The 24793-nt window shown below is 41.9% G+C and overlaps 3 protein-coding genes across 4 annotated transcripts; 1 reads left to right on the forward strand and 2 right to left on the reverse strand.

Moving 5' to 3' along the window:
- The first annotated feature begins 385 nt into the window (after positions 1-385).
- Positions 386-11861, forward strand: gnao1b (guanine nucleotide binding protein (G protein), alpha activating activity polypeptide O, b). 2 transcript variants are annotated; one of them, XM_088295318.1, is made up of 8 exons: positions 388-768; positions 925-967; positions 3968-4109; positions 8728-8888; positions 8991-9119; positions 9204-9333; positions 10342-10495; positions 10571-11861. In XM_088295318.1, the coding sequence occupies exons 1-8, from the start codon at positions 651-653 to the stop codon at positions 10756-10758; spliced, it is 1065 nt and encodes a 354-aa protein (XP_088151444.1). In that variant the 5' UTR covers positions 388-650; the 3' UTR covers positions 10759-11861. The 2 variants fall into 2 exon arrangements, with proteins under 2 accessions (XP_088151443.1, XP_088151444.1); XM_088295317.1 differs by having other exon boundaries at positions 386-768; positions 8991-9333.
- Positions 11862-12757: 896 nt separating this feature from the next.
- On the reverse strand, positions 12758-20822 carry cog4 (component of oligomeric golgi complex 4). Its single transcript, XM_088296227.1, has 19 exons — positions 20481-20822; positions 19465-19547; positions 19250-19364; positions 18644-18818; positions 18282-18475; positions 18094-18199; positions 17664-17821; positions 17537-17595; positions 17041-17162; positions 16828-16946; positions 16259-16425; positions 15991-16159; positions 15570-15632; positions 15375-15488; positions 15204-15296; positions 15049-15132; positions 14409-14510; positions 13997-14125; positions 12758-13296 (listed from the first exon to the last, which is right to left on the reverse strand). The coding sequence occupies exons 1-19, from the start codon at positions 20613-20615 to the stop codon at positions 13162-13164; spliced, it is 2322 nt and encodes a 773-aa protein (XP_088152353.1). The 5' UTR covers positions 20616-20822; the 3' UTR covers positions 12758-13161.
- A 381-nt stretch (positions 20823-21203) lies between these two features.
- Positions 21204-23938, reverse strand: LOC148337471 (uncharacterized). Its single transcript, XM_088296483.1, has 3 exons — positions 23602-23938; positions 22186-22929; positions 21204-21802 (listed from the first exon to the last, which is right to left on the reverse strand). The coding sequence occupies exons 1-3, from the start codon at positions 23849-23851 to the stop codon at positions 21441-21443; spliced, it is 1356 nt and encodes a 451-aa protein (XP_088152609.1). The 5' UTR covers positions 23852-23938; the 3' UTR covers positions 21204-21440.
- Positions 23939-24793: the final 855 nt, after the last annotated feature.

Here is a 24793-nt window from a genome sequence, read left to right on the forward strand (position 1 = left end):
AGCAAGTACATGAATCTTTAACTGGACTTCAAATAACGACTTTCCATGTAGCCGCGTTCCTGCTAGGTCTCTCCCTCTTTGAATTTAAATACATGTGTTTCACACGCGTGATTCCAAGCTCTGACGTCAGCGAAATTGTCTACGCGAGGTGTGTCTCTTCCTCTTCCTTTGGAGAGGAAAAAAAGACACTAGAAATCATCAGCACCACCAACAGCAGCACCAGCGCCGCCCTGGTGAGTAAGAGAGGGAGGGAGAGAGAGAGAGAGAGAGCGAGAAACACAGAGAGAGAGAGAGAGAGAGAGAGATCCCCCCCCACCCACCGCCACCACCCCAACTCCTCCCCTACACACTCCCCACCTAACAACAACCTCAGCCCGCAGCTAGGCTCTCTCACAACGACCCCACCCCGCCCCCCCAACCCCCTCTGAGAGAGGGGACGGAGCGAGACACACACCGAGGAAGAAGAAAAAGAAGAAGGAAAAAAATAGAAGATCGCTTCGGGTTGCCCTCAATCCGGGCCTACTAATGCTGTAGCGGAGCGAGGAAGAGCGACGACAACGCACTGATTGAGGAGTCGGCGTCGCGGGGTGGACCAAGGCGGAACCCGGGGGGGAACACGACGCTTGTTCATTCGCTTGTTCGTCACCATCATGGGATGTACGCTGAGCGCCGAGGAGCGAGCCGCTCTAGACCGGAGCAAGGCCATCGAGAAGAACCTGAAGGAGGACGGGCTGGTGGCCGCCAAGGACGTCAAGCTGCTTCTGCTCGGTAAAACTCGGTCCCCGCCAGCCCCCTAATCACCAACCACCACCCCCTCGGCCCGCCCTCCCCGTTTCCCCACACCCTGTCCCCGGTCGGGCCGGTGGTGCTCTCCGTGGTTCTGATTTCACCATGAGCCGCCCCCTCCCTGTGTGTTCTTTCCAGGTGGTGGAGAGTCCGGCAAAAGCACCATCGTCAAACAAATGAAGTAAGTCCCTCTATTTTTTTGGTTGTTGTTTATTTTATGATTAATACAGCTTAATTATTCCTGGAAAAGGGCCGCGAGATATCCCCCACCCTGCACCTCCTCCTCCCTCCTCCCCTTCCTGCCTCTCGGTTGAGCCGCCATGTTTCCAGAGGCCGAAGCCCGCGAGAAGCGCCCGAAGGTTGGAGCACCGTTCGGCCGGGCATGAGAGGACCCGCTTGGCCGGTGCTGTTCGCTCGGCCCCGGTGCTGAAATGTACTTAACGAGGCTGTAGGGCTAGGGGAGGAGGGAGCGGGGGGGGGGGGGGGCTTTCGGCTAGTGTAGTGACTGTAGTGTAGTGTGGGTGTTGTTCCTCTCTCCCCTCTGAGTATGTGTTCGTGTGTGAGGTCAGCGCGGCTCCATTAGTGAATACCTCTGCTTTTAATCTTAATGGCTTTAAGTGCCCGATATCGGCGGGAGTACTTTGCCTATAAAAGCGGATTTACGTAGAAATATGGCTCGGAAAACCGCATCTAAACCTAAGCTAAATCACTCTTTGATGTTTTTAAATCACTGTTGTTGCTCGGTCCTAAACCTCTTAGTGAAGTTTCGAGATGTTTTCAGTGGAAATCACCGAGTCTATTGTATATTTTGTAACGTGAAGCTTCACCGCAGTGCAGCCTCCTCTTCTCGCCCCCCCACCCCACTCCCTCAGTTCCTGCTTCCTCTTCTTCCTTCACCTATTTACCCTTTCAGTCATTTGATTTCCACAACGACCCTGAACGCAACACTCGGAGCTAAGATTGTGCTTCCGAGCTCCCCCCCCACCCTCCCACTCCATTTTTTTGTTTAAACCTGCATTAGATAGATGATAGGTGGCTTGTTACAAATATTTGACCGCTCGATTAGATCGGAAGATATAGAAATATGATTAATAGATAGATGAATTGTTGGTTGGACATGTAGATAAAGAATATACACAGTCACCTTCATAATTGTCAGCACCCCTGGTTAAGGTGTCTTAATATAAATTCAATTTTTATTGGATAAGCATACTCTGATGCTAAAAATTGTAGAAAGGATTCGCTCGACGCAGAATCAAGCTCCTCCCATAGCTATCTCACTCCCCAGACCTCAACCCCGATGAAAACCTGTGGCGAGAGCTAAAAAGGAGACTGCAGAGAATGCGCCAAGAATAATGATCCAAGATCCCTTTTTCTGTATTATCACTTCTTGTGACATATAGGAGAACATTCGGTGCTGTCTTGTTGGCAAAGGGGGTTTGTACGTATTAAATCAGGTGTGTTCATAATTGTGGCGCACATGACTTAATGTAATAATTATTTCTTAATCTGGGATTTTTTCCCCACCACAATAGATGCACTTGAATTAAAGGTTGGATTTTCCCCCGTTAAAAATAATAATAATAATAAAAACAAATAGATAAAAACTAAATTGTTTTGACACTAAAGAACACATCTTTACCAGGGTTGCCAATAATTATGAAGGAAACTGCAATTGGGCTAAATATAGAAAGATGGATAAATAGATGGGTGAGAGAGATAGGTAGATATATACAGGTACATTGATTAGATGGATGGATTGTTCAATGGGGAAATAGTTTGATCGATGAACGCGAGTTCGATAGGTAGAGGTACAGAACATAAAATCTCAATAGAGAGCTGCATATATGATTGTTAGATGCTATGTTTAGATAGAATGCTGGTTAATTGCTTTTATTGTTGTACAGTGTCCTTGAGGGTCTTGAAAGGCGCTTGCAAATTGAACGTATTATTATTATTGGATACAATACATGGATTAGTGATAGTGGGGTAGTTTGATAGAATGCTGCATGGATAGAAGGTTTGCTAAATGATGGTATACATTATCGTGTATTACGTGTATGTCTTTTACATGGTCATAGCTCAAAAATATCACATGTGATGATCGTGATGTCGTCAAAATGTTTTCTGCTATTTTATGTGAGCTGTTCAGACGAGCGTTGGGAAAGCCGTAAAAAAAAGAAAGGCTCAAAATGGCTCTTGTTGGTAACTTAACATAGCGGAGGTAAAAATTTAGCCTCGCAGGATATGAATAATTGAATTGAAAAAAAAAAAAGCAAGCCCATTTGGGGCGGGGGATGGAGGGGGGGGGGGCGCTGCACTAACTTGTGCTAGTCACTCGCAGCTGCAGATATGTCAGAGAATTTCTATTTTTACCTTTAAGTGTGATTGGTCCAAGTTGAAGTGCTTTGAAAATGACATATTTTCGAATCAGAACCTTTTTTTTTACTGTGCGGGATGTTGAAACAAAAGGATTTTGTCTCCTGTAGTTGGGAGTCGGTTGTACAATAGAAGAAAAAAAAAGACACGAGAACAAAACATGCATTTAAAACTTGTACACACATTTAGAGAGTACACACTCATTAAGCAATATAAAAGTGAGTAATAGATCAGTAATACTAATCAAATTTAATTGTGCAAAGGATACAGAGTGAAGAACCTGCCAATTAAGTAGCACAGTCATCGCCTCCAAAGTAAAAATATCCTTTTGAACAGTGTAGTCTGTGAGATTTACCAACGTCCATATTAAAAGAGATACAAGATAAAAATCTACACATGATAATCTCAGCAGCTAAACCACGCTAATGAAATTGTTGCATAAACTACTAATAGTTATTTGCAGCCTGGACTCTTTATTAATTCAATCCTCTCTTGCTGTGGTTTGTGCGTCTTATCCACTTCTCATCCATAATTACACTATTTTTGCACACAGCCAGATGCACAAAATATTAAAGAACTTTTGGGCGGCATAGTCACAATCAATGAGTGGATTTTCGTTCCGTATGAGGGTTAAAACTCCTTGACGTTGGGATAAACTCTTTACTCACTCTTTACAATCTGAATGTGTATTCAAATGAGGGATTTAACCCCCCCGAGGTCAAAAGACGACTGGTTGAGGTCCAACAGGAACATATGGCAGAATGGGATATTTCCTTGTGCTCATATCTGTGTGCGCCTGCAGGATTATCCATGAAGATGGCTTCTCTGGGGATGACGTGAAGCAGTACAAGCCCGTGGTCTACAGCAACACCATCCAGAGCTTGGCAGCCATTCTGCGAGCCATGGACTCTCTGGGAATCGAGTTTGGAGACAAGGATCGAAAAGTCAGTTGCCTCCGGCGCGGAATGTGACCACACTAAAATGATGAGGGATGACAGTGAAGATATGAATTGTCAGAGATTTTTAAAAAAATATTGAAAAATATATATTGCAACGGAATGATCATTTTTCTATACAATAATAATAATATTAAAAAATAATAATATTAATACTATTAATAATAATAATATTAATATTATTATTAACGTTTATATTATTATTATTAATCATAATATATAAATATAATCATTAACCATTAAACAATATATTTAAATATAATAAGAATGACAATGTAGCCTTAACATGAAGATATGAATTGTCAGAGATTTAAAAAAAATATTGAAAATATATATTGCAACGGAATGATTGTTTTTCTATATAATAATATTATTAAAAAATAATAGTATTATTATTATTAACATTATTATTATTAATATTAATATATAAATATAATCATTAATCATTAAACAACATATTTAAATATAATAAGAATGACAATGTAGCCTTCACATATGCCGCTATAGTAAAGTCAGATTACAGTAAATATTTGGATGGAAAAACTCAAATTCGATGAAGGTGCAGGCAGGCAGATTCTGCGGCCAGCTGGTATGTTTAGTGGGTGTCATTGTATTTCATTCATAAATATGACAACAGCTTGCATCATCTTGAATCATTGTGAAACTCAGTTCATTGAATTTATTATTATTATTATTATCATTTTTAATATATTTTTACAAGCATCCCTCCCATAATGGGACACAGGACCATGGGTGAAAGTCGGCTCTAATAGTGCGTTTTCATGAGGCTGGTTCCACAATAAGACAGCCTTGCTTGGCCCAGAGTCGTTGCTTTTCCAATAAACTTTTTTTTGTGGGCTGAGCGGTTACAATGAAACAGCTTTTCAGAGTGAACCATCTGGGGCCGTGACAGCACTGCAGCACGGAACTCGCAAGCACCCATTTCCTGGTTTTAGATGAGTGAAAAAGCTCCACACGCCAGCTGTCACCAAAGTCATAAAAATACAGTATGTACAACGAACATAATAGTGTTTTACAACAATGCTGAACCATATTTAATATTTGATATGAACGAATGGATGAAATTATGAAGCTCGGGGTAAACATGTTCCTGAGCGCACGTACCGCTTGCTGGGTCACATTCACTTAAATGAGATGTCTCCAGCTGCAGCCCGGACCGGCCTGGCCGCTCCCCTGGCACGACGGTTGTGGCTCCCGCCTCGGGATGGGCGGGCGCTGAAGGGCTTTGCGCGCCGCAGAGTGAAGACTTGGAGAGGCGGCCAAGTGAATGAGACTGAGCGCTACATTCAGAATGAATAAGCACTGACGGCGATCTTTGCCTGTCACTCTCCCAATCACCATGGCACAATTTCATCCATGGTTCAAATGAAATTGTGAATATGGTTCAATATTGATGTAAAACACAAAATATGTGTGCTATATACAATGGATTTTTGTCTTGTCCCAGCTGTGTCTCTAAGCTGGAATTATTAATAAATCAAAGGGAATGAGAGGAGCCGCTTCAATTCTGGTAGCAAGTCAGCTCTGTTCACTCCCACAACTGCGCAAATGCCCATTTCTGACTGCGCGCGGCTAGAAAAACACCAAATGGCAGAAAACTCAAAGGAACTCAAATGCTGGCATGTCCGGCTTCGGTCCTCAAGGGCCGCCGTCCTGCCTGATTTCCATTTCTCCCTGCTGCAACACACCTGATCAAATGATCAGCTCGTCAGCAAGCTCTGAAGAAGCGTGATAACCATACTGATCCTGACCCCGTTTGGACACCCTGGCCCAATCCCAATACCCACACGTGCACACTTGTGCCCCTCAATTGCATGTTCCCGTTGAAGCAGTGAGTGTGTAGGGTGTCCCAATTCTACAAAGTGCTCTGTCGCCCCTTTGGCACCCTTGTTGCACTCTTCGTCTGAGCCTCCATCCATGCGAATTAAAAGGTACTTGCAACCTTGTGCAAGATCGTGCAGGAGCCACAAATAGTACAAATTATGGCGCCTTAGCTCCCTGGAAGACTAAGCCCGAGTTTTTACTACTTTACTGAAGTTTTAATGGAATTTGAAATAGAAAAATTGCAAAAGCAACAACTGGTGCCGCCATGCCCTGATGATGCAGGGGCGTAAGTCGATGACGTCACACGCACTGTCCCAATTCTGAAATTTCGGTACGCTTAAAACGCTAAACAAGTGCACACTATGTGCACTTCTACTGTGTGTACATTCAATGAGTATTAGGATTGGGTCCCTGTTTTAAAGTCACCCGCAAATTTTGTTCTAGGATAGTTGCTATAATTGGCGACATCCTGCGCATATGCCGCAGATCGTGCAGGGGCCGCAAATCGTGCAAATAATGGTGCCATAGTTGCCTTCGACAGAAAGCTTTTACTTTGCTGCACTACTGCTGACGATACTCGCTCTGTTCTAATTGCGCAATTTCCACACGCTTGTGACCTTTACTCTCAAACACTACACGAACTTTCACTCTGTGTACACTTCATTGAGAAACATAGGTTGTGGTGTAGGTAGTTGGAACGGGCCCATAACGTTTTTCTCACTTTCCTTTATAAATTCTTCTTCTCCCCACTGAACCTTTCTGTGTGTGTGTGTGTGTGAAAAACACCTAATAGCAAATAACATAAATTGTGCAAAAAAGGAAAATGTGACGTTTAAAGTCAGTGAAAAAAAAGCTTGGTTTTCAATCAGCCCATAGTAATATCGTTAATGTATTATAATCAAAATAGCTGGTATGAAACGAGATGTGAAATTTTGTACATATAGCCCACCTCTAGTAAGTAGGCCTGTTTATCATAAATGAGGTAGACTGATTTTATTCCGAAATTTTTTTTTTTTTAATATTATTGTTTCCATTATGCACGTTAACATTATTTGGACGTTAACACTGCACTTAAAGGACGGTGGTGGCTACCCATCTTATCATTTATATTTCTGGGAAAGATATGCCAGAAGTTTCACCACCAATCCATCTGGGTAAGAAGGAGCGAGTCATACTGCTGAAAAGCCTGGGAGCACCAAGGGGACATTGGTCAAAATTTCAAGCTTACCCATCTGCCTCAACAGACGGCTTCATTAATTTTACATGTGTGGCTTGATTGGAAGTAATTAATTTGTATAGCTTGAAAAAAACACACATAAGAGCTGAATAATACACCACTCTATTGATACTTTATTTACTTTTACGTACAATCATAGATGGACACTTACGACTTTGTCCTACCTGCATCCTCCGGGCACCCTTTTGTCCTTACACGTTCATCCTTATTTAGAAAAAAAAAAAAGCGTCAACGAGAGGATTACAGCAGAGGTTTCATAATTCCTAAAAATTGCTTAAAAACTTACTAGCTGGCTAGTTTCATATTCACATTAATGTACCTTAAATTACAGACTACAAAATACCCGATTAAAAGCGACAATAGCTACATTTTGCCACAAAAACAGATTAGTACGATAGCAACTTCAAACTATTCGGACGATTAGTCGCAGGTCTTCAAGTTGTTAAAGTAGTAAGACTGAGAGATAATTGCACTTTTATTGTTTCTTCTTACATTCATGCAATAAAAAAAAATAAAACAAAAAATTTAATTATGCAATGAGCTGTATCAAAGTCATTTGTCAACATGTCATTCACGGTCACGGTGTCACATTAAAATTGAAATAATGACACAACAGCAAAGTGAATAGCAGACTTGCAAATAATGAAACAATAAAATTAGGACTAAAATTGAATTGACACAAAACTTGGCTATTATTTACATTCTTAGTGCCGCAAAGCATGCTGGGAGTGCATTGTACCGAAACCTTTATCAGACGATTGTTGTCGGACCGGGTTCTCACTGTAAACATGGCTGTGTTTATTCAACTTTATCCCTTTGCTCAAGTTAAACACAACTTAAGATGTTTATTTTGGCTCTCATTTGCTTCTTCCCTTCTCCCTGAGAGAGAGAGAGAGAGAGAGAGAGAGTTACAATAACAAGATTTAGAAGAGAGGAGTTTTACCAGCCCTGAAATGTACCGGCCTTTTTGTGAATCTCCCGAAATTCGATGGCCACTGTTAAATATTCCGGGAGATTTTTACTGCAAAAGAAAACCCCCACTTAGACACACAAAACATGCAAAGATTGGTAGTGATGGGAAAATGAAGATTCAAATTTGCTTCATGAACCAGTTGTTGTATTTTTGAGTCCTGTAGATGGCACTGTTGCTTTAAATAAAAGGTTTAAAATATGTCAAGTCAGTGTGTTTTCAGCCCAATGTTGAACCAAGAGTGCCATCTACTGGAGTCCAAAAATACTACAACTGGTTCATGAAGCAGATTTGAAGCTTCATTTACCCATCACTAGTGATGGGTATTAGTCGTTGTCGCGATTACTTGATACATTAAATTGAGGCAAATATTGGCCTGATACGATACCTGGTATCAGTACTTGCCCATCACTACAAAAAAAAAAATAGAAGCAATTATGGATATATATTTTACGTTTAAGGGTGTTGAACTAATTAAAGTTGCAGAACAGAAATCCATGAGTCATATGACCCGTACCAATCCTTTTAAAAAATTTTTGCGGTTTCATTTCCAGGCGGATGCCAAGCTGGTGTGTGACGTCGTAAGTCGCATGGAAGACACGGAGCCATACTCTGCGGAGCTTCTCAGCGCCATGAAGCGCGTTTGGGCCGATGCCGGGACTCAGGAGTGTTTCAACCGGGCCCGTGAATACCAGCTCAACGACTCGGCCCAATAGTGAGTGGCACAAAATTACACATAAAAGAAAAAACATTTTGGTTCTGTTCGTGTCATTGAGTGAGTTAATTGTTTCCGAATGATCCCAATTTCTTGCTCCAGCTACCTGGACAGTTTAGACCGGATCGGGGCTGCAGACTACCAGCCCACAGAGCAGGACATTCTGAGGACCCGAGTGAAGACCACCGGCATTGTGGAAACTCACTTCACCTTTAAAAACCTTCATTTCAGGCAGGCCCCTCCCCCTTGTAGCCGTGGCGCCACTTCAAGAGGAATTCTCAGGAATTCGAGCTCCCATTTGTCGTCTTTCCGCAGGCTCTTCGATGTGGGAGGGCAAAGGTCAGAGAGGAAGAAGTGGATCCATTGCTTTGAGGATGTGACCGCCATCATCTTCTGCGTGGCCCTGAGTGGTTACGACCAGGTGCTCCACGAGGATGAAACAACTGTGAGTGGGACACCAATGAAGGGTTAAATTAAGAACAATGTTTTTTTTTTTTGGGATGGATGCTACTTCGTCTGGCATCTTCTGCGCGCTTGATAACTATTGATGCGAAGGTGCTCAAGTTCTTGTATAGTTTGGGAGGAACCAATTTTGTCACGCTCAAAAAAAAAAAAAGAATCTGCATGGCACAGTTCTCACTCTCAGAGGCTTTCAGCAATTATCTTCAAACCAAATGTCTGAATTCACTTTTCAGGGTTGTTGAGTAACTTTGCACTTATTCTAAATTTGATTGGGTAGCGTTTTAAAGCTCTGAATGAAGCTACTCAAGTCTCCTTAACATAGTACCAAAGATGCCAGCTGAAGCAATACTGTAATCCATCCATCCATTTTACCTTGAGGTCAAAGTTCAAAATCATGGAATTGGTGAGGATGTAAAAAAAAAACAAAAAAATAAAACCACCTAAATTGCGAGTAGGTAGCAGGTGTAGTCAGCTGGGATCGGCGCCAGCTTCCTGCCACTTTGAACAGGACAAGCGCTGTTAAAAATAGATGGATGAGGAACAAAATGAATACTAATTTAATTAAATATAAACCAAATTATGAAAAAGAAAAGCAGCCACAAAATGCTGACGATGTCATGTCATTTTTATCCTCTGCATAGAAAGACTGATATTAGTGCCGTACTGATGAGCTGAGAGATGATTTGCGACGCCTCAATTAATTGGTATTGAGAATCCCTCTTGAGTTCTTTCCAGGCAGGCCACGCCCTGCTGCAACATGATTGGCTGCAGCATCTTGGCGGGACTGCTCAGAAATCAAAATGGGATTCATTCGTTTTCATTCTATTCGTGTTAACAATTGTTGGATTTTTTTTTAGTGGGAAGGCTGTAATGGCACTTTTCTTTCATGAGGGAAATCAAAGATTGTTTTCAATGACAAGCTGATTAACAGAACAAATGAAACTTGTAACTCACGGCATCACCGTATTCTCTAAAACCAATCTTTTGGCAGAACCGCATGCACGAGTCCCTGATGCTGTTCGACTCCATCTGTAACAACAAGTTCTTCATCGACACCTCCATCATCCTCTTCCTCAACAAGAAGGACCTCTTTGCGGAGAAGATCAAGAAGTCTCCGCTGACGATCTGTTTTCCCGAATACACAGGTGAGTATTTGCCTCCCAATTCCCAAATCAACTTCCTGGAAACTTAACGTGTTTTTTTTTCCTCCTCTCCTCCAGGTGCTAACACTTACGACGACGCTACCGCGTACATTCAGGTTCAGTTTGAAAGTAAGAACCGTTCTCCCAATAAGGAGATCTACTGTCACCTGACCTGTGCTACGGATACAGGAAACATCCAGGTAGTGTTCGACGCCGTCACCGACATCATTATCGCAAACAACCTGAGAGGGTGCGGCTTATACTGAGCACGACCGTTGTCGCCGAGAGAGCGTGAGGCGTTATATCATTTTCATGGTACTTAAAAAAAAAAAAAACAACACACACACACACACACACACACAAATATGTAATTCAACACGTCCGAAATGGACCCAAAGAGCTGCCGCCAGACATCACGTCGGATTCATGTCATGATTTTGTCCCCTTCCTCTTCTTATGAGTTCACGACCCCCAGTTTTGTCTTTGAATGTTTGAATGATTTGCTGATGAGCGTAAACAAACAACCGAGTGAGGGGGGGGGGGGGCAGGCGTGGCAAATAACCCCCATCGAGTATTGTCTGCTGCTCCGTTTCGACAAACTGTAAGATGGCGCAGACGGTGCTGGTAATATATCGGGGGAGGAGGCGCCGTTCTCCTGGCCGGGAAGCTCTCCTCTTTTTCACATGACCGAGTAGCCTGCAGGTCTGTTCCGCTCCTTTTCTCTTGTCCTTCAACAGAAAGAGAGTATTATCCTGCGTAGAGTGGCCTCCTGTACTAAGAGGACCGCCGATAGGCCGATAAAATAAAAAGTTACAAAAAAAAGCTGTCATATTTGGTGCCAACCATTTGCGAACATATTAGGATCCTAGTTGGTTATTATTTAAGGTTCTGGCCATTGAATCGTTGAATTGACTCAAGCCTCACGCCCCTTCCTCCAACCACACATTTGATTTGTACTCGTAGCCCTCAATGTGAATCTGTTTAGACATAGAAGACTGCACAAGGAGAATATCAGTGAGGCAGCCGTGTCTGTGAGGGGACTATCGTATTCGAAGCCTCCATTTTTAAACATCTGTCACCTTCCTCTCGTCACGCAGAAGTACAGCTCTACATTTTCACCGCAATCTCAGCCTCTCCGTCCCTGGTATACACGTCGCCCCCCGCCTCATATCTGATCCAATCTCACCTTAAAAGCACCGTATTGTATATAAATATATTACAATTATACCAGATTTTTTTTTTTTTACTGTGAATGTTTTTGTGCTGCACCCCATCTTATTCTGTAGTTCATTGGTTGCTCTCATGTGGAATGTTTGTGCTGAGCCAATCGAATGTTGTGTTTACATTAAAGCTACACTTTTCCTAACGATTCCCGTGTGTGTGCGTTCATGCTCTCAAGCTCCACAACGCGGTCAATTTAGGTTAGGTTGTGAAATGAGAACGTGTTGGGCATCCGAGGAGATTGGGAGCAGCTCTTGCGTGGCCGCGCTGGCTGAAACGTTTTTTTTTTTTTTTTTATCCAATCAGGATGAACGTGAAAAATGCGGCGCGGGCGAGCGTCTCGCGATTTATTAGGTTAAAAGTGTTCTAACCTCACAGCCGAGCGGCCATTCCTTTATTGAATGACTAGGCTGGATCAGCTGTCTGACCCGCTTCTGTCACTTTAATGGCTGTGATGTTCATTACAGCGCAGCTTTCGCCTCGGCTGTGCGGCCTCCTTTCGCGCAATTACAGGTTAGCGGGTTGCTACGCCCCACGTGACACCATTAATAGACATTTTAATTACACATTTAAGACTCTTCTCATGTTTAACACGAGCGCTCAGTCACATGTAGGTCAAAACCTGCACCAGACTGATACCAGGCTTTAAAGTTAGAGAACCTTCTAACAGGACAAATAATTTGTTGCTATAATTATCCATCTTTATAAATAATAATAAAATCAAATCACAAATGATTTGTTAAGGAAAAGCCTGCAGAGCGAATTTGGGAAATGGGTTGTGAGGATAAGCGGCTCGAATAATGTATGCATGGATAAGTGAGTTTCTTTCATTTATCAACGGCAATATTTTCTTTTAAGGTTTTCAACCTGAGATTGACCTCTGGCTTCAGCATTAATTCATTAAGCTATAATTGTCGACGAAGAGTTAAAGCAAAGATTGAGGCAAACCTTCAAATACGTTGACACACACCGGCGGGTTTATAGGAAAGATTTGTACATTGGATGAGGTGGCTCTTATGACGGAAAGTGACATAAATGCTGGCATACAAAAACTCCTCGTCCAACCTGACGAAGCACATTTTATTATTATTCCAGTGACATTAAACGTCTGTATTCTTTTAATGAGTTTTTTTTCTCAGGCTAATGTGCATAATTAAACAAAAATAAATACAAATGATCAGAATTCCCACTTAATTTCCACCCTCCTCCAATACTTAAGTACATTTACATCCAAACATTTACTTAAGTACAGAAAATGTCAAATACTTGAACTCAAATGATATTCTACAAGGTGACTTTCGGTTGACAGCTCTTCATCTACCAGCATCCGAGAGTGCAGCAAATGCCCAAGATGTTTGCCTCCCTGAACTGATTTTTATTATTATTTTTTTTTAAATTACATTGTCTTTACAAAATGTTTCACACAGCGTAGTTCGCTGGTTGACGGGTCACAGTCGCAGCCTCTTGATATCCTCGCTTCGGAAGTCAATGCGCAATGCAAGAACCTGACGCACCTCCGCCGGGGTCAACCGCCATGTCAGGGGTCCAGAGTTTGAGCCCCAGTAGTCCAAGATCTCGGATACCTGTGGGACGCAGAAACAAAATATAAAAAAAAATATTTTAAAAATTATAGTCACATACATTATAATTCCTTTAGAAAACTTGCCGAGTTATTGCAGTGGAAGCGGGAAGTTTGTATTTTATGATGTTTAATTCATTGCTCAAATTTGACAAAAGTTGTTGAGGCCTAAGTGAGGAAATAGCCTGATAATTATTTTTATTTTTTTTTTAACAGTACATCCTCATTAATAAAAACACTGCCCTTGGTTGTATATACGGCTGCACAATCTATCGAAAAATATTGCCATCGCAATAATGGTACGTAAAATATGTTCATCGCAAACCTGTGAAGTTAAGTTTCAAGTGGAATAATTTGCTTTTATCTGACTTTGACCAATCAGTCAGTAAATAAATTTAAAAACAATATGTATAACCATTGTTAATTATGAACAATAATTAGCTGAGAATGCATCGAGTCTTGCTTATTTTGCGCTTTTATTACATCATAAAAATGTCATTTCTTTACATGCATGTTAAATAATCCCTCTTCCAAGATTGTGCAGCCCTCGTTGTTCGTGTTTTTATTACTCTTCTTACTTTTAACTGTGCATCTTTTATGAACCTTAAGTTTTAACCCCCTGGACTGGTCGCCAGTCGCAGGGCTAGGACAAAGGCGAGAGTGTGTGTGCGTGTGTGTGTGTGTGTGTGTGTGTGGTCCATTACCCGCTCCAGGTTGAGGATAGTTGCCATCTGCGTGAGGCGAGCGAACTTGTCCCGGATGGTCCAGGTGGTGACGGTGGTGAGATAGGCCACAAGAGAACGAAGCTCTTTATCAAACTGCAGCCCTCCCAGCTGAACGAAAAAAACACCAGCACTTAATCACTGCAGCGAGCGAAGACTTTCATTCCGTGCACTCCCCAAATGCTTCGAACATTGCCAGCTCTTTGCAGCGGTTTTCTATTTATACCACCAATAAACACATTACTGGAAATGGAGAGAGACTATCACGCCAGAGGCTTTCTCCCTGTGAGGGACTTCATGAATTATTGCTGAAGGCTTTTCATAGGTTGCTCGAGTCAGAGATGTGCCGCGCGAGGCGCTCGCTGCCACCTTGTGGCCGAGCCCGGCTCCTCACCCTGCTGAATGAGCACTTCAAGACCGTCTTCTCCATCTCGATGGATATCAAACTGGTCATCAGGCTGGTCAGCGTGTCGTAGATCACAGGAGACAGGCTTGTCTGGTGATGAGATGGAGAGGAAGTTTAGAAATTGTGCGTGAATGGTGAAGCGCCGACATTGAACGGAAGTAAATGGAAGTAAGTGTGGAATGTTTTGAATTGGTGAAATGTGGAACGATGTCTAAAATACACTGAGCTGCATATTTTGTAGTTGGAACGATTTGATTAGTTCAAGAAATATGGAAGGAGGATTTAAACACATTACAGAAATCTCAACTGGAGAGCTTTACTGTGAAAATTTGTGAACATGCTAAACTGTTCTGAAAGTTTTGAAATGGTTTGCATCTGTCAAGAAATGTGGAAGTAGCAGGAAAAGAGTAAAAAAAAAAAAAGTCATTTGTAAATTTTAAAATTGGGGAATTTCTAATTTGTGCATAGAAAATTTAATTTTCAGGGTGTTTTTAGAAACTGAATTGAATTTTGTAATTACGTTGACGTTGGAATTGTGTGAATTCTTATAGAAATATGGAAGGAGTAGAATGTGGGAAAAAAATGATATGGAATAACGTGCGCATGCTCCTTATGACGATGCCGACACCTTGAACTCTGCCATCAGCTGCTCCAAGTTGACGATGAGCTGCTGCACCCAGGGGTCGTTTGCTTCGTAGTCGTTGAACTCCTCCTGTAAGCGACAGCGGGCGTTAAGGAGGGTTTGCTTCAAGGGCTTTTGAATCCGTGAGCGATCGTCTCGACCTCCTCGATGTTGTGCGAGATGGACAGGAAGCCGCTGATCCAGGGTTTGACTTGAGGCTTTATGGCTGTTGTGTTCAGCTCAGTCAGGCCCTCCTAGGAAAGCAAAGTCAAGCATTGGATCAGCTCCAGAGCTTTTAGAACATGCAACGTGTGTTTTTCTCTGCCTCCGACCTGCAAGAGGTCCTTGAACTTTGTGGATGTGTTGACAAGGTCGGACAAGCAGCTCTCAATCTTGGCTCGGTCACCGGAACTGGCCCCTTGACTGAACAGCTTGGAGCAGTCGTTCTACACACGCGATGCAAAAAAAAAAAACAAGATTAAGTGGAGGAATACGAAGACAATTGAGGCACATTCTACAAATTTTACCTCGAGGTTCCTTTTCAAAGTTGAGATGTTCTCACTGCACACCTCCGCATTATTGAGCGTTACCTGAAATCGAAAAACGTCACAGTAAGGAAAGCTCTGATTTTATTGAAGTTGTAATAAGACTGTTATTACTGCCATGCAGTCATTACCCACTTTATATGTGTCAAATTATTTACACGTAATTAATTAACACACACTTTAGCAGTTTTGACAACATTTGGTCATTTTTGACAAAATGTTGAAAATTCCATAAGGACATGCCAAGGATCTCCGATGACATACATTATGGTTGTCTACAAACACATTTTTATTTTCTTAACAGAAAAATAAATAAATACATAAATATAAATATTTATTGATTATTTTTTTGATCAAATATAAATTTTTTTCAATCCATGATATAGATGTGTATTGATCTCACCAAAAAAGCCGCCTTGGCATTTTCAGTGCTCTCAATGTTGAACTCGGTGTTGAACTTGCCCTGCTGCAAGCTGCTCTGCATCAGGCTGACAGCACTGCTGACGCCGCGCTGGATGTCCTGCAGCGTGGTGGCGGGGAAGCCCTGCCTCAGCTTGTTGAACAACACCTCCCTGGCAGGGGCAGGTCAGGGGAAGAAGGACGCAAGCCGGAGACCCCAACAGGTAAAATGACAAGCCATGGATTATGAAAAGCGTTTCAAAAAGGCTCACCTGAAGTCGGACTCAAGCAATGAGTTGGCGTGGTTGATCATCGCGCAAAGACAATCGATGCTGGAGCTGGACAGCGCTCGACTGATGCATTTCTTCACGATGTAGAAACAATCATCCACCATGCTGGATGTCAGCTGACTTTTCTCATACGTGTCCATTGTTACAGCCTGATCCGGAAATATATTTAGAGAAATGGTACGCTTAGTGTTGGTAATAAAATACAAGACAATTTAATTTCATAAAATTGATACATCAACATGATTATTTTTTTTATAATAGATTTAACTGGGTATTATTTTCTATAAATAATTTCATAAATTGATTCTGATCGATTTACTAATTTGGTCAATAACACATCAAATTGGCAAAAATGTTGATCAATGTTTTCCAAAATATAAGCAGATGTTTGTCTGAATTGAGGTCATTTTATTTTAAAATATATCATTTAAACTAAATGAAAGGAAAACGTCAAATGAACTGGTCAATTCACAATTAAAGGAAACAACTTTTTAAAAATTTGCAATGAGTACGTATATAATGTGTAAAACGTAAATAAAAGTGTCGCCAACCTTGTTGACCGACTCCCTCATGTAGTACTCCTCCATTGGAATGTAGTAGCCGATCAGCTCCTGCATGTTCCGGCTCAGCACGCAATGTTTAAGCAGCTTCTCCACATTCTGCCGATGTTCTGATCCGCAAACAAACATGCACACATCCATCTATCACCAAATTGGACATGACAGACAGACAGACGAACAAACACGCGCTCGCGCGTAACTCACCCGGTGTGACGCTCTGGTCGCCAACTTCAAAGTCGGCCATTATGCGTCGACGCAGAAAGCGCAAATAAAGCTCCGCCCTCGCATTCATCAAAGTGACTTCTGCCAAAACAGGATCCAGCTCTCTTTGGGAGGCAGATACAATGAATAAACACATGCATTTGAATATTTTTGCTTCTGCCATGAGTAAATGAAGCTTCATGAACCAGTTGTAGTATTTTTTGGACTCCAGTAGATGGCACTCTCGGTTCAACATTGGGCTTAAACCCTTTATTTAAACCAACAGTGCCATTTACACGACTCCGAAAATACAACAACTGGATCATGAAGCAAATTTGAAGCTTCATTTTCCCCATCACGAGCCATGAGGCTAAACACGGTAACCAAAATATTCGAAATAGCATTCAGTGTTTGTATGGAGTTTTTGACACAGATCTTAAATTGGAGCTCGTTAGGTGCCCCGACTATTAGAACTGGTGAATCTATAACCAAGTGATACCTGGGCTCGATTTTCTCTCCGGGTCCGCTCTTCATCATGCTGCTCTGGATAACCTGAAACTACAGCCAGCATTTAGAAGGTGTCAGAATAGAAGTGAGAAGAGTCTCAATGCCACTGAAATGCATACTTTGCTGAGGTATCCTCTTTGCTGCATGAACTTGTCCACTATCTTCTGCGTCTGTTGGTCACATTCCTGCTGCAGGTGAGTAATGAGCGTGTAGAGGTGGCCCGGGCCGTAATACGTCTCTACGATAGGCTGATGGGTCTCAACAACGCGAGCAATGCCTGCAAATGACCAGGTTTGTTTCAGAGATGTTTCTTTAATATGATATACAGCCGTGATAGACCGATATGCTTTTTTCGGGGCCGATGCCGATTATTTGTCGTCATGGTGAGCTCGAGTCTATCCCAGCTCACTTTGGAGCGAGTACCCCCGGACTGGTCGCCAGCCAATCACAGGGCGCGTATATAATTTTTTTTTTTTGTCAGTGAAAGTGGGGACATCAAAAAAGTACCTTACGTGATATTGCCTCATGGTATCAATTCTGTCTACTCACCTTCAAGCAATAGCGTCAGAGTATCTGCAAATATGAGTGGAGCTCTTTTCTCGCCCAAGTCTCCTCCTGTTGCTAAAAGCAGGTTCTCTTCAGCTTTGGAGGCGAGCTGTGTGTGACAACGTGCGTGAGTCACCAACTCATACCCTCCGACCACACATTTCTATCCCCCCCCTTCCTTCCATACTCACCTGACTGCAGAGATACTGTCCAAAGCGTGCGAGGCCCTGCTCGTGAAGGCCGAGCAGCGGGAAGATCTTGAAAAACCGCTCCACTTGTGCCAGGTCCACCGCTGCCACAGCTTCATCCAACTTCTCCGCTACGATGACCTTCAGTTTTTTCTCTGCCTCCTGCAGCAGCAGCAGGCTGGCATCAACGGCGCTGCCTGCAGCATCACAGGAAAACAAGATTTAGACCTTGAAGAGGCCAGAATTAATTGCAGCATTTTTTTTTTCACTATTCATCACAGGCTCGATCCCTGTGATCAGAGAATCAATCAATCAATCATAACTTGACGCTGCTCGTCGTGTGTTAACGGAGTTATTCCGCATACTTTCTTCTCCCTGCCTGCTCAGCTCAATGACTGACTGGTCCAGCGAAAGGTATCTGTGGATGTGAGCAGCAGCTTGTTCATAATCTTCATTTTGCAGAGCCGTCTGAACGCCGTCCGTGCAGAACTTCAGATCCAGGATGTCATCAGCACGCTGGATGACGTTATACAGCCGTGTCTAGGAAATCATACATCAACTTCATTAACGTCTACAAAAATGATAAGTGTTGCTTCTGTCTTTCGAGAGAACCAAAAATAGAAATTAGTAGTGATGGGTAAATGAAGCTACAAAATTGTTTCAGGAACCAGTTGTTGTATTTTGGAGTCCTGTAGATGGCACTGTTGCTTTCAATAAAGGGTTTAAAAAATGGCAATTCATTGTGCTTTCAGCCCAATGTTGAACCGAGAGTGCCATCTACTGGAGTCCAAAAATACTACAAGTGGTTCATGAAGCAGATGTGAAGCTTCATTTAGCCATCACTATAAATTAGTCTGTTATTGATGTCTCATACACGTAGACAAAATCCTACCTAAATAAAAAAAGTAACGATAAATATAAACGTTAATGGAATAGTTCCAATCATTTGGGTTATTGTAGTAGATGTGTACCTTAGCCAGGTCGAGCTGTCTGACTTTGCGGCTGACATTTTCTGCTAAACTGCAAGTAAATGTGATCATGCCAGACAGCTGGCTGGCATCTCCTCCGATCAACTGTAGGTTGGGCCTGAAAAGCGCAGATGAAACGTAAAAGCAGTCGGAGAGTCAGTGAATTATTTGGGTAGACAACATGTCATCCTAAAAGGATGGACGGCTGCAAATTTTACCCCATCCTCTGGAGTGCCAACATCTTTGAGTGGATTGTTCCCTCCTGTCCGATCAGCTGGCCCAGTTCAACCTCCACTGCTTTCTAACCCAAACCAAGAAGAAACAACAGGATGTGTGAGCAGCATCAAAAGTATAGTTTGTTCTGTAACTACGCTTGTAACGTGAAAACGTATATCAACTTTCCTCATTGAAATGAATCGGTTTCAGGCCCTTAATGAAACACCACAAACAAAAACATGTAATATATATATATATATATATATTTATTTATTTTTTACTTAAAAAAAGCACGGTATTACACATTATAAAAAAAGGATACACATTTTTTGTATTTCTACAATTATAGCTGCAACATTTCAGTTTAAGTATCATTGGAGTTAAAACACCAGGATGCTATTCTGTTGTTTTGCATTTTGTGTTAGCATTAAGATTTTAGTCAAGAAAAGTGACGTGGTTGTTAAGAACACACAACGTGTAATTTTTACTCTCTTTGGCCTGTGTTTGGTTTGACAGTTCAATGAGATTTCACATGACACGACTGTTTTAAAAATGATAGTCCATGTGTTTTGCATTTTTTACCAATATTTTATGTTGGGATTGTAACTGCATTTCATCTCGTTTTAAAGCGTGTCTTTGCCCCTATACTTATAATGGTGCTACACAACCAAACATTTACCAGCATATTTAAAGGCTCAGTTTTGATAGTTTTCATTTTGCAGTGTTTATTGATGAATTTGGCATGCTTTGTGTTGAATTGATGAGTTTTTGAACCGTGGATTAGCAAGTAGCTAGCAAACCTGACACAAGACCTGAGAAGCCAAACAACTCAGCAAAGCTGCCAAATATTACCACGTAAGACCAAACGTAATGGTTTAAGGTCTTCTTTTCCGTGGTTGAGAGAATGAAGCCACACAAATCCACATCCGGAAGTTGACCTAGCATAGCTGGCAATGAGTGTACACGTCAAGCGTACTTCCAACTGTTAAACTACCACTTATTGCAATTTTAAACCAACCTCTTCCACGCAAAGTTGCTGATAAACTCTCTCCAGGTCATCCAGCTCGGTGAGTGCCGAAATTGTATCCATGCTAATTGAGGAGAGATTGCCAGAATCGCATCTTTTCGTTGGAACAGGCACGCCATCAGCCATCTTTCATGAGCGAGTGTACAGAATTTCCCCTGGATGTAGTCTGTTAGGCGCGACTCCTTTGCTTTACCGTCGCTTGAAATAAGCGATGCCCATTCACTGGCTATGTATATTATAAGTTACTAACATTTTAATAAGAACTTAATGGAAATTTTCTAAAGTCTCACGTTTTAGGTAAAGTTTTACTGTAAAAAGAAATGATACGGGGAAATTTGGAGTTTCTCAAGCATGCGCAGTGTGGCTGTGTACGTTTCACATGACGCCCCCCAGTGAGCCGTCCGACTTCCATTTAATATTTTTTTTTTTAACTAATTTACACTTACACCTAAAAAAAAATCATGGTCGCGCCACAAAACAAAAACTAGGCAAGAATGGTGGTGTCTAGACGATCCAGACTGTAGTCGGTAGCAAGGATACTCCTGTGCCCGTTGACAGAATATAAGCAGTATAGAAAATAGAAAGGCAAAATCGTAAAAACGGTCACATTTGTGTGTGTATAAGAGCTTGGGGAAAAAAAATCAAGTATCCAAAATGACTTAAATAGTGCATTTGATTAAAAGCGAAGAGGACTGTGTAAACAAACAAAACAAATGTAATTCAAACATGAATTTTATTTGGTCGTTCAACCCAAAAAGTACTAAAAGAGTGGACAGTTTAACAATTGCATTCAAATGTTCTTAGAAGATTTTAGTGCAATTCAGAATGTACCTAGAGAACTAAAAACTCAAGCTTTTTTTTTGTGATGAGTTTATGCTTAAAGCCCTTAGGCGATTGGGATGGTACACAATGGCACAGGTACATAAATAAATAAATAAATAAAAAGGCTCATTACTGGTGGGAAACCAAGGCTGGCGTTGCAGGTTCGTGGCAAAGCAACAGCAACTGTTTCTTTTCCCGCTCAAGCTCTTCCCACCTCTTCTGCTGCTCAGCCTTTTCTGTCTCTAGCTCTTCTCTCTGCCTCATTAAGTCATTGGCTTCCTCCTGCTGTGCTCTCCTGAGCGACTCGATTTGCTTCTTCTCCACGGCGGCCTCTCTGGCGTTGACCGCCCGCAGACTCTCGACCAGCTCCCTCTGATGCTCCAGAGCCTTCGCCTCCTCCCTCTGCGTCCTCCTCAAAGCTTCGATCAACTCCCGCTCCTTTCTGAAAATGCGCCTCTCGGCCGCAGTTGCCTTTGAAACTTGGACCACGTCTGAAAGAAAATAATTATCTTGGTATAAATAAGGAGGACACATGGATTGGCATATTCTTCCTCAGGGGCAGAGAAAATATATAGCTGTGAGAATTAATTAATTGTAATCATCGCAAGAGTTAGGCTTATTATTTCCGTTTAGCATTCCATGTCAGACTTTTGTTGAACTAAAATGTATGGTATGGTTGAACATTTTGCTATTTCAATGTAAAACGTAACTATTTAATAAATATTCAAATTCAAGTTCAAGAAGCTTGGCTGTCACAATGCTGTACAATGTATACTATCTGCGATTGATAACTAAAAAGAAAAAGAAAAAAAATAAGTGTAAAGTGAGTTTTGGGACACGTAATACTGTAACCATGGCAACCATAAAAGCCTACCTGCAATTTCTCTGTTGTCCATTTCCTCAACTGGACATGTCTCCTGCTGAACATTGGAACTGTTTGATGGGCAGTTGTCTTTCGTTAGCTTCAGCGCCTTGCCTGCTCGCCGGTATGTTTGCGGGTGGCTCTTTGCCATGTGTCGATGCATGTTGCTAGTCTTGCCGTCAGGGCATCTAATCCTCTTTTTGCAAATCAAACATTGAGCGACATCCAAACTGCCCATAGGCTCAAAGAGTTTCCAGATCGAGCTACGGCGGTGGTATTTATTCCTTGGTCTCAGGGGACTTTCAACCATGAATTTTTCTTCTTCCTGTTTTTTTTCTTCTTGTCCTGCTCCTGCGGGTTGTCCTTGATCTGATCTGAGGATACCGTTCAACTCAGAACCAGCGTCAATTTCATTCACAGCTTCACCTGACCGTGGATTTACGTGCGGGTGGGTCTTTGCCATGTGTCGGTACAGGTTGCTGGTCTTGCCCTCAGAGCACATGATCTTCTTCTTGCAAATCAAACACTGAGCAGCATTCAAACTGCCCAAAGGCTCAAAAAGTTTCCAGATCAGGCTGCGACGGTGATATTTACCGATCAAAGGGCGTTCCTCTCCAACCACTACTATCTCTTCTGGCCTTTTTTTGACAGGCTCTTGTCCTTGTACAGCTACAAGGATGCTATTCATTGCAGAATCAATGTCATCTTCATTCACGGAGGTGATGTCACAATTTTCCTCCTCTAGTTCCACCTCCACTTGAGAAGAAGAGTAAAGAAGATCGTTAGCGATGTAGTTAACAACATTGCTCTTCTGTTGTCATGAGAGTTTCGCAATGTGAGCCAGAGGACATTTCGATTTAATTTTAAGTTGACAGCAAGGGACATTGCTTGATAAAATGTTAGCCACCTAACATGAATAAAAAAAAGGTGGCTTAAGATGCTAAATTGTTATTCCATGAATGCAATAGCAAACACTTTTAACTAGATTTTCACTTTAAATAGATGGCAGGTTCATGTACTTATTTTTCCAAAAATGCAACATTATGTATCACTCAGTGAACACATTTTCCCAAGTGATTCTGTTTCCTCCTCGTAGAGATGCGCTTTTCATTTACGATGACCACAGATTGGCAAGTATAATACATGTTTTATTACACTGTTAATTTATGTTAACAACACAATACTTACACTGCATTAGTCTATGACATCAACATTGAATATGATTTGTAGTCCCCCCTCCTACCCATCCCCTTTAAACATTTCCTAGTTTAAAATTTTTGCTAATCACCAAACCTCAATAAGTGATTGCGAACCAGTCAGGAGTGAATCGTGAACTGAACGATTCGGAAAAGGAATCTTTTGAACGAACAGATTCTATGGATTCAGTGCGATCAAAAGAAGTTGTTCCCTTCATTTAGCGACCTGTACCTTGTGCTTCGCCAATTTCTAAAGGCTCCTGTCCATGGTGGGAGTCAATGGAGGTTCCTCGTCTTTCTCTTTTGGCGGCCATGGCCGCCTCGGTTGCATGTAATGTCCGCAGATGTCTCCACATTCTCGTGGTGCTGCCCTGTTCGTGTTTAAACAGTACGTTTCTACATAGGATGCACGCAACTGATTCAGGAGAAACGTCATTGAAATAACCCCAAACAACACTTCTTTTGCGAGTCATGCTTCTCATCCAACCTCAAATTTGTTCGATTAAAACTGTTCGTTTAATGGCGACTCTGCTTGATGGTCGAACGTCGAATGTGTTACGCTGCGACAGACAACAACGACTTCTTCTGTTTACTGTATGTGCTGACAAATAACATGAAAAGATCTACAGCGCTTCCTAGTGGCCAAGCAAATAACCAACAGTTCGGATCCTCTTTCTGGGATGGCCAGACTGCAAAATATTGTCACAACATAGTCGCAGGAATGCTAATTTCTACAGCTTGAGAGTCCGTTCAACGAAATTAAATGGAGACTCTTCCAGAGAAATGCTCTTTTTTAAAATACCGGTCGGTTGAGGCCGAATCCTCAGAACATCCACATCGCCACCGAGCCCCCTCCCGAGCAGGAGAGGAGAGGGGGGGTGCAGAAAGGCAGTAAAAGAGGCGAAACTCCAAATAATTGACTGATTTAAATCCTTCAAAGAAAATATTTTTTAAAGGACACAAATGAAATGTTCAGAAGGCAAGTTGCCACTGTACAACAGCAAACCTTTATAATTTGTTTTTAATTGTCAGTTATACATTAGCCATTTTGATTACCTCGCACGCCGGAAAAGTTTTTCTTCATAAAATATAATTTTCTTTTTTTATTAATTTACTCCGTTTTTTTTTTTACCAATAAATGCACTGTCAACCTCCTTCCTGATTAGGTCAAATGTCTGACCCAGCAGATTGGGCTGAAGATTGGATTTGGGTGGACCGTGGGCAGAGAATCTGAAACTGGTCACTATTTTGGACAATTTTGTAGTAAACGAAGTTGAGGTAAATCTGATGCAACATTCTTAGAAAATGTCAGTGGCAGCACCAGCTGCATGGCTCAGTGGGTAACACCGCTCCATGTGTGATCAAACACTCCAGCATTTCAACACACGTGTGGTGCCACTCAACAGGAGCAGAAAGTGAAAACA

Source organism: Idiotropiscis lumnitzeri, chromosome 5 (assembly GCF_059441095.1).
Source record: "Idiotropiscis lumnitzeri isolate Australia: NSW breed Sydney's pygmy pipehorse chromosome 5, RoL_Ilum_1.0, whole genome shotgun sequence".
Taxonomy (NCBI): domain Eukaryota; kingdom Metazoa; phylum Chordata; class Actinopteri; order Syngnathiformes; family Syngnathidae; genus Idiotropiscis; species Idiotropiscis lumnitzeri.

Excerpts from the sequence above, each read along its gene's own strand:
- LOC148337471 (XM_088296483.1), bottom strand. The coding sequence starts at position 23,851 with ATGAGAAGCATGACTCGCAAAAGAAGTGTTGTTTGGGGTTATTTCAAT. Across the intron at positions 22,930-23,601 it reads AGAAATTGGCGAAGCACAAG|TGGAGGTGGAACTAGAGGAG; the intron begins GTACAGGTCGCT and ends CTTCTTCTCAAG. Across the intron at positions 21,803-22,185 it reads GGACAACAGAGAAATTGCAG|ACGTGGTCCAAGTTTCAAAG; the intron begins GTAGGCTTTTAT and ends ATTTTCTTTCAG.
- cog4 (XM_088296227.1), bottom strand. The coding sequence starts at position 20,615 with ATGGCTGATGGCGTGCCTGTTCCAACGAAAAGATGCGATTCTGGCAAT. Across the intron at positions 18,200-18,281 it reads GACAGTATCTCTGCAGTCAG|CTCGCCTCCAAAGCTGAAGA; the intron begins GTGAGTATGGAA and ends TGTCACACACAG. Across the intron at positions 13,297-13,996 it reads CTATCCTCAACCTGGAGCGG|GTATCCGAGATCTTGGACTA; the intron begins GTAATGGACCAC and ends TGCGTCCCACAG.
- gnao1b (XM_088295317.1), top strand. The coding sequence starts at position 651 with ATGGGATGTACGCTGAGCGCCGAGGAGCGAGCCGCTCTAGACCGGAGC. Across the intron at positions 968-3,967 it reads ACCATCGTCAAACAAATGAA|GATTATCCATGAAGATGGCT; the intron begins GTAAGTCCCTCT and ends GTGCGCCTGCAG. Across the intron at positions 10,496-10,570 it reads CTGTTTTCCCGAATACACAG|GTGCTAACACTTACGACGAC; the intron begins GTGAGTATTTGC and ends CCTCTCCTCCAG.